At 40.8% G+C, this 9,215-nt stretch overlaps 1 protein-coding gene across 1 annotated transcript; it reads right to left on the bottom strand.

Annotated features, from left to right (window-relative positions):
• Positions 1–1,454: 1,454 nt before the first annotated feature.
• Positions 1,455–2,393, bottom strand: LOC102013366 (olfactory receptor 2L13-like). Its single transcript, XM_005415005.1, has one exon. It carries the CDS (start codon positions 2,391–2,393, stop codon positions 1,455–1,457), a length of 939 nt encoding a protein of 312 aa, XP_005415062.1.
• Between the last annotated feature and the right edge of the window lie 6,822 nt (positions 2,394–9,215).

The following is a 9,215-nucleotide window of genomic DNA, read 5'->3' as shown; positions in this document are numbered from 1 at the left end:
GACCCAGGGAAAGAGAAGTCATGTTGCTATAACTGACAATGGCAGGGTGGCGAGGCTGCCCACAACCTCTGCAGCTCATGTCTCACCACAGCTTGACCTGCATGCTGGACATGCAGCTCCATAATCTACTGATTGCCCTGTTGGGCTTTGGTTTTATCTGATTCTTTTGTATCCCCCCTATTCCTCCCTTTGGGAATAGAAGTGTTTATCCTCTGCCGTTGTAGAATGGAGTTCTATAATTTTTTAATATTTTGATAGAGATGTTTGCAGCTAAAAGTTGCATGGGTCCAAGAAGAGATTTGGGCTTGGATTTTTGAAAAATGATGAAATATTTGGCACTTTGGGAAGAGATGATTGCATTTATGGTTATATACACGGACAATTAGGTGCAGTTATGAACTTGCTATGTCTTTGTTTTGAGATTAAGTATAGTTTAAAGAGATGCGTTTAGGTGAGAAGCTGACAAAGGGTAGACTTTGATCGTTAATCCAGACATGGGAACTTCGATGGACTAAGACAGGCCTAGCAGACGAGTAAGCACACTCCGGGGTGTTCCCAGGTGCATCAAGGAGGTGTGACCTTGAGTAGTGTACATGGTCCCTCATGTATTTTACTCTGACACTGCTCCTATGTGTGCTTCCATTCCTCCAGTCAATCTCCACGTACCAGCTACGTTCAAGCTTTGCAAATGCTGGTTGTTTGGATGTGATTATTCTTGTCAAGACATCATCATGGGTCTCCAATGAGCAGGGAAGTTATGATCTTAGAAACCTAGCATCAAGAGTCTTAATTCACTTAGGACCTGCTTTGAGCTATGCTTTCTTCATTTCCTGACCTCCATGATGTGAGCAGTTTTTCCCCAAGTGTTTGCTTTGCAACCCAGCAGACACTTGCCTTATGTCAATTTGCATACTTGAAATGTGGGCAATGCAAATTATTATATAGTCTAATATGAAATATACACAAGAATGACAAAGTAAAATAAAAGCAAGTGCATGAGCATAATATTAATTTTACATCAATTATAGAAATTATGTCAGTGGAAGTATATTGTTACATTAAGAATAAAATGTGCACAAACATATGATCAATATACTTCATTATAATTATAGACAATATAAAATTGAAGACCATTTTCCAAGTATTATATCTATTATAATATCATTTTGCTTTTCTTTTGTGTTATTGGGAATCAAACTCAGGGTCTTCCACTTGCCGTGTAGGCACTGCACTGCTGAGCTATATCCCCAGCCCCTATGTTATTTTGAATAAAAACATGACCACAGTATGATAGAGTAACTAAGATATTATTTACATTAGCACTGTGTTTTAATGTGTCACTAAAGTTTTAAGCTACACAAGTGTGCTATCCTATTTCCATCAGGCCACACTGTTCCATAGTGTTCAACTAAGCAAAGAAAGAAGATAAAGGAAGCATAGCAGAAATACCACAATCACTTCTTCCTGGAAGAGAATATCCCAAACACTCTTTCCATGGCCCCCAGCACCTCCTTGTTCCTCAGGCTGTAGATAATGGGATTCAGCATAGGGGTTAGGATGGTGTAGAAGACTGCCAGGGTCTTGTCTTCTGCTGGGGAGCGCAGAGTCCGGGGCCGGAGGTAAGTGTAGACAAAAGGAGCATAGTAAAAGGTCACTACTGTTAAGTGTGTGGAGCACGTGGTGAAGGCCTTTTTCCTTCCCTCTTTGGAGCGCATGTGGAAGACAGCAAAGAGCACCCGCCCATAGGAAGCCATGATGCCAAGGAAAGGGAGGAGGAGGAACAGGCTGGTGCTCACAAACACCATGTACTCGTAGACCCAGGTGTCCAGGCAGGCCAGGGGCAGCATGGCGGGGACATCGCAGAAGAAGTGATTGATGGCCCTGGACCTGCAGTAGGGCAGATGAAGGGCGTAGACTGTGTGTGCCAGGGAGTTGAGGGAGCCCAGCGTCCAAGATCCCATGACCATCTTCGCACACATCCTTTTGCTCATGCGCATGGGGTAATGGAGGGGGTGGCAGATGGCCACGAATCTGTCATAAGCCATGGAGGCCAGCAGTAACCCTTCAGACCCAGCCATGGTGAGGAAGAAGAAACTTTGTACCCCACACCCCAGAAAGGAGATGCTTTTCTGGCCAGAGAAGAAGTTGAAGACCATGTTGGGGACAGTAGTACAGATGTCCATTAAGTCCATGAGGGAAAGCTGGCTGAGGAGTAGGTACATGGGTGTGTGAAGACGGGGATCCAAATGTATAAGGCGAATCATCACTGAATTACCAACCAAGGCAAGAACGGACACACAGATGATGGCGGACAGGAGAACGAGGCTTGTTGGGTTTTGTGACAACAATCCCAACAAAATAAAATCATTTGAAGTTTGGTTCCACTTCTCCATAAAAATGTACTACTTTAACTTCCTTGAAAGTAACATAAAAATCAAGTACAAAACATGAATGAAAGATTACAGGAGAATAATAAGGAACTAAATCACTAAATCAATTAGAACAAATTAATTTTATCCAAAAGTATACATTTTATCAAATTAATTTTAATATATGAAACAAATATTCCTACTCAAATATTTCTGATAATCATCTCAGCATTCACACATGTATATGAGCTTTTGAGTATAAAATCTATCAACTGTGTAGCAAAAAATAAGTAATACAACTAAAGCATTTCTTTTTAGATAACTTCTGTTAAACACAGTCCTATTCCTGGTAAATATAGTAATTGAGAATTCAGGTGGACCAATCAGGCAACAGCAAGAAATATGGGAATTCAAATAGAAAAGAAGCCAAGCTGCCCACTTTCAGATAAGATGAACTTTTATGTAGAACGTGAAAATGCTCCCTGAAATAATTCTTAAACTTAAAAAAAGGAAAGACATTCAGCAAAGTGGCTGATACACAATCAACACCCCAAAATGTATCATGCTTCTGTTCACCTACAACGAACTCACCAATAAAGAAATGAGGGAAGAAATTTCATTCATAACACCTTCCGAGAAAACGAAGTACATAGCATTCAACCTAACCAAGAGGATAAAGGACTCCTATCTCATTAAACCTAGGTAATATTGAAAAAAATTACAGTGGACATTAGACAATAGAAAGACTTCCCATGTTCATAGATCACCACACAAAGACAAATTTTGTTAAAATGGTCATTGTACCACAAATGACCTACAGTTTCAATGTAACTCATATTAAAATACTGATAATATTCCAGATAGAGGTAGAAAAGAATACCAAAATAAATCTGGAACTAGAAAAGATCCAGAATACTCAAAGAAATTCTGATCAAAAGGACCAGTGCTGGAGGCACCACACCACCAGATTCCAAGTATACTGCAAAGCTATAGTAACAAAAACAAAATAGCACTTGCACCTAAACATCCATTAGGCCAATTCAATTGAACAAAAAAGGCACAAACTAATACATGCAATGGTAGCATTTTTGAGAAAGAGGTCAGCAACATACATTGGAGAAAATATAGCCTTTTTAACAAATGGTCCTGGCAGCACTTTATATCCACACGCAGAAGATTAAATCTATATCCCTATTTATCACATGCACTAAAATCAAAAGAAAAATGGTGATACACCTAACTATAAAACCAGAAACTTTCAAATCAGTGCATAATTATGCAGAGAAAACACTTGAATCTATAGTCTCCTGTGCAGAATTTCTGAGTAGAACTTCATCATCACAGAAAATAATATCAAGGATCAACAAATAAAATTGCATCAAATTAGAAACCTTCCACACACAGAAGGTAGCAATTAATATAGTGAAAAGAAAACAACAGAAAGTGAAAGAATCTTGGGTGCTGCCTTTCTGATTGATGACTAATGTCTAGAACTTAAGGCCCAGGATATAGCTCAGTGGCACAGCATCTGCCTGCCAAATGCAAAGTCCTGAGCTCAATTCCCGGTATAAAAAAAAATAAGTATCTAGAATATATAAAGAACTCCATACAATTAATTTTCAAAAGCCAATAACCCAATCAAATTATGCAAAAGGGATTGAATAGACAATTCTCATAAGAAGAAATAAAGTGGCCAATAAGTACATGAAAATTATTCAACTTCTGCAACAATTGAGAAAAAGCAAATTCCAACTATACTGAGATTCTGTCTCATCTCAGCCACATGATTAGCATCAAGAATACAAAAATCTATGAATGCTGAGAAGAATCTGGGGTAAAATCTCCTATATTGTTGGCAGGCAGGGATATCAATAGTATAATTACTGTAGAAGTCAATGTGGAAATTCCTCAACAAAAACTAAAATATAAGTAGTATTTGATACAGTTGTATATTCCTACACATGTTTTTGAAAGAACTGAAATCATTACACCATAGTTGTGCATGCATAAACATGTTTATACTAGTGTGATTCACAATTGCTAAACTCTAAAGAGCCCAGGTGTGCAACCAATGATAAAAAAATATAAAAAAGAAATATCATTTGGCCATAAAGAAAAGTGAAATCATTTTAGCAGAAAAATGAATGAAACTGGAGACCATTGTGTTAAGTGTAATAAACTAGATTCAGCTTCTCAGTCTCAGTAGAACACTGTGCATTGTGTGTGCACGTGAGCCGCACTTTATAAGAAACGCTGATATCACATTCTGTTCAGGATGCTGACTGCAGGAAGCATCTTAGATTATTGATGTCCCTACATCTGAGAGAAGCAGCCTAGTAATTTGTAAATGTACACTTCTAGTCATTCACATTAACTGGGACTTCACATAACCTGGCAGTCGTGGATACAGTGGACGGAGAGATTGCTATAGGAAGGCACACTTTCTCTGTAGAGGAAAGAGGAGGACCTGAGGGAGGAGGGAGGGTGGCAGTGGGGTAGCAGAGTAAGTAAACAGAATCAAGTTGTGATGTGTGTGTGTGCCAACCCCCCTAGCTGAATGTAATCGCTGCGTACCACAAACTTGTACTAATAAACATTACACAAGAAAGAAAAATACTGAAACTGAACAGATAGTTCAGACAGCTGATAGCACGCAGTATCCTTGAGCAAGGCACCCGCTAGGATCAGAGGCATCTTCTGCCTCTTACAACACTTTAGAAACAAGCCCCATGAGCTAAGGTGTGCAGATAGAGCTAGTGACTACCAGGACACAATTCCTTCTTCAGATTGGACTCACCCTCCCGCATTATGCTATTTCTAGACATTTGACACGTTTTAGTGATTAAAATAAACAAGATTATGTGATGAGTAGTTGAAACTGTTGGTAGAACCGGTAACAGAACAAGTTGGAACATGCAATAGGGTGCTGCACAGTCATCCTTACTAGAAGGAAAATTACCGAGGGAGAAAGAGCAGAGAGGAAGTTGGATAAGCGTTCTGGAAAATCACTGTCTTAGTTATCTCCTTCCTCACTGGACAAAATACCAGAAACCCGCAGCTGAAAGGGAAAGAGGTTCGATTTGGCTCGTTTCCGTTCGTGGTCTGCTGGCTGCACGGCAGGACAGAGGGGCAGCAGTGCTAGTAGAGGAAAAGCTGCTCCCCGCCAGGGACCTGGGAAGCAGACGGTCCGTGCACACTCCAGGAAAAGCGACACAAGTTCTGGGTCATCCCCACAGCGACCGGCCTCCTCTACCCAAACCCCCTGTGAAAAGCAAGTCCGGTACACTGCCGCTGTCCTCTGCGCACTTTGTAAACATCCCTCCTATGACTAAGGAGGCTTTCGAGGGACATCGAGATGTGAAGCACCGATGTGGGGCATAGCCTTAAGTCATTTCTTTAAAATCTTTGTGGTTTCTGTTGTTTTGGGGGTTTTTGGTACGGGAATCAAACTCAGGACTTTGAACTTGCCAGGCAGGAGCTGTGCCACTGAGCTATATCGCTGGCCCCATCCTTAGGTCATTTCTGTGAGAAGAGGAAATTAGCATTTGCGCTGGGCGTGATGGGGAGTCAGCGCTGTGACATGGTCCTGGTGTGTGTGCAGAGGGCGTAGAGGTCCCACTGGAGGCTCTGGGTGGGGTGAGAGCTGGGGGCGGGGCGCGTGGAATAGAGGGGTCAGCAGACAATAAGAGCGGCTGGAGCTTGCTCTGGTTTTGCAAAAGCAAAGCCATGGGTCCTGGAGGCTGGGGCACTTCAGCACAGCTGGCTTCCTAAGAGGCACAGGGAGTGCCCTTTGAGTGCACAGCTGTGATGGAACAAAAAGGATATCAACCTTAGCAATAAATTCCGTGATGGTCCGAACTGACAAGCCACGGCCAGATGTTCGAAAAAGCAGTCTTAAATTTGTGTGCTCTTATATTCATATGGAATGTTCTAATGCAGCATATAAAATTGGCAGGGGTCTCTTCCTTACTCTGTGTTTCACACAGGTTTAAATTCTCAGGAAGAAAGGCACCAGTATTTCACTCAGGAAAAAAAAATTGGGATGCTGCATTTCCAGTGAGCAGTGAACACAAAGAACATTTGTATATTCCATGACGCAGTTGTTTGCACAGTTCTTGTGCTGTTTGCGTTTAGATTTTCTACTGTTTGTGCTTAGTGATATTTTCTAATGTTTTCATTTAAGCTCAGAGTATGATAAAGATAATTTTATGGCAATTACTACTACCATTCCTTTCTATATTGAAATTTGTAATTTCATTGGCAATAGGAGATTCAGGCTCATGGTTGTATATTTGAGACTTGAAGCACTGACGATGTGGAAATGCAAAGTTTAAACAGAGGTTCTGTTTCCCAAGCCCTTTGCAACTTCCTTTTTGGGGTTTGGAACTTGAATTCAGAGACCAGCATTATATGAAACATCCGCCGCTTGCTAACACGGCATCATGGAGAATAGTACTCCTGTGGCCACATGGTGTTTCTAACATTAGTGTCTTCCCTCAGTATTCTACAAGGCATATTGTCAAAACACATATATGGTTAAAAGACACCTTCATACGAGAGCATCTAGCATACGTCAGTGTAGCAAGTGCAGGGTGAGTTTATTTTACAAAAGTAGTAAGTGAGCATAGACATTATAGACAACCTAAGGCAGTAAGGCAGAGTTTTGTCTGAGCTTCAGCTACTTGAGTCCCCACAACTTCATAGGAGAACTGCAGCCAGGAAGTAAGTGAGCTTTCAGTGTTCCACTCATGGCAGGTCCTTCCCACAGTTTAATCTCCTTGCCCATTCTGCATTTTAAACATGAGGCCCATGGCCCAAGACATCCCTTGTCCTGCATACATACACAGCCTTCAAGAGAAGCCCATTGTAGAATTCTAGGAGGTTCACAGTGTCTCTCTGTACATTTTAAGTTACTCGGATTTTCCCATTTGTCATGGTATGCTCTCCACTGTGAGACAGAAAAGGCTGTCTGTGATGTTAAAACCGCATCTCCAAACTCTGTCCCTGAGCCAAATCCAACAGAAATCTCCTCAGGTCATTAACATCATTTGACTCACCTTGTGTGAACTCTTTGAGCTTGGATTTTGAGAGAAGAAATTAGTCTGTGACACCATTCTCTGCTGTCAACCTGGTCAGTGCCTTAAAATGTTTATCTATCGAGCCGTGTGCCCAGGTAGGGCAACTAGATCACACCACTTGTCAACAGGCACTGCATCAAATTAAAACGTTTCCTGACATGAGAAGGTTTCTTAATCTGCCAAAATCACTGAGAAAAGGTACCAAGCACAAGCTGTAGCAATTCCTCACTCTTCCTGCCTCTGATTTTAAGTCCAAATTAGAAAACAACTCACCCTCTCTCCTGAAATAGCTGGATATACACTGATTAGTTAAATCTTTCTTCACTATTTTTTTTGTTCAAATAAAAACAGATTAAGACATTTCACACTCCATTCCCTCAGGTTCTGTATTTTTTATGCAGACTGTTATATCATCAACCCTTCACTATCCCTAATATTATTCTAATTGATCCCCAATGTCCAGGTCCAGAAGGACCAAAACTCATTTCACTGGACTTTCATAACTTGGAGATAAGCCAGTTCAGAAATTAGAGCCTACTATCTAACACAGTCAGCTCTGCTGCATTGAAAAACTATCCAGAATTAGACTAAGGAGGAAAAATCCTTGATTATTGCAGAACAAGTCTAAGGGGTTACAGAGGTAATAGGTGATGTTTACTGAAATCCCTAGATTTTGTAATGAACGTAAGCATTAAATAGTTTGGGAAACATTTCAGAGTGTTCAGCTAAATAAAGGAATATCTGGTACGAGGAAGTTTCCTCTCTGCTGCCTGGTTAATTTCTGGAGAAATTTATTGCTGATTAAGACTAAATTTAACTATACTTTGACAAAATAGCTTCTGCTATTTGTATAGGAGTATTCAACTAATGCATGAAACTGTTATTCTAGTCAACAATTCTATGGTACCGAGGAGTTGAGGTTTTGTAGTGAAATGAGTAGTTAGACTTAAAACACATGTTTAACCCATTAAATTTATCACAAAGAATCTGACTTGGTAAGTTACTGAAAATATTAGTCTGTGACCGAGTCTTTAAAGCTGAACTAATATAACAGATGCTGTGGGAGCCAATTGGGAGGTGCATGTGAAAGTTTTGTGTCTTGTCTGCTGCAAGAGCAGTACTGAGGAGATACTGGGATCGATGTTTATCCCATGAAACCCAAACACTGGGTGAGCAGAGACGTGTATCTTGAAGTATGAAAATATTTATTTCGCTATTGTTTTATGAATCACTTTTCATCACTGAGAAAAGAAACCCAGCACTCACAACTCCGAGGAGGAGGGTGGCTCACAGTTTCTATGGCTTCATTCCATGGTTGGCTGGCTGCATGGTGGAAAGGGGCATTTCAAGGGCATGGCAGAAGGGAGCCGCTCAAACAACGGTATCCAGGAATCTGGAAGAGAGAAAGGAGAAGCTGGGGAGGGAATACGCCCTTCCAGGGCAGTGCCCCATTGACCCGCCTCCAACTGGTCCCAACTCCTCAGAACACAGTCATGCATGAGCATACTGGTGGATTAATCTACGGATGCATATTGTCCCTCCATAAACCAATTGCCTTCCAAAAGCCCACCTCTGAATATATGAGACTTTTGGGGGACATTTTTATCTGCACTATGATAATTATATTTCATCATAGGAAGAGAGAGCAAAATGTTACTTAATGTGATTGTACAAAATAAACAATAACAATGCATGTCATGGAAATACGATGAACTAACACTCTTGCCAAATGAGTTTTACAGCATTCAGGTTATAAATGAGCAATATG

Source organism: Chinchilla lanigera, unplaced genomic scaffold, assembly GCF_000276665.1.
Source record: "Chinchilla lanigera isolate Chin_1 unplaced genomic scaffold, ChiLan1.0 scaffold00218, whole genome shotgun sequence".
NCBI lineage: Eukaryota > Metazoa > Chordata > Mammalia > Rodentia > Chinchillidae > Chinchilla > Chinchilla lanigera.
Note: the sequence above shows the minus strand (reverse complement) of the source record. Positions and strands in the feature narration are given on the sequence as shown.

Coding starts and splice junctions, on each gene's coding strand:
- LOC102013366 (XM_005415005.1), bottom strand. CDS start 2,393: ATGGAGAAGTGGAACCAAACTTCAAATGATTTTATTTTGTTGGGATTG.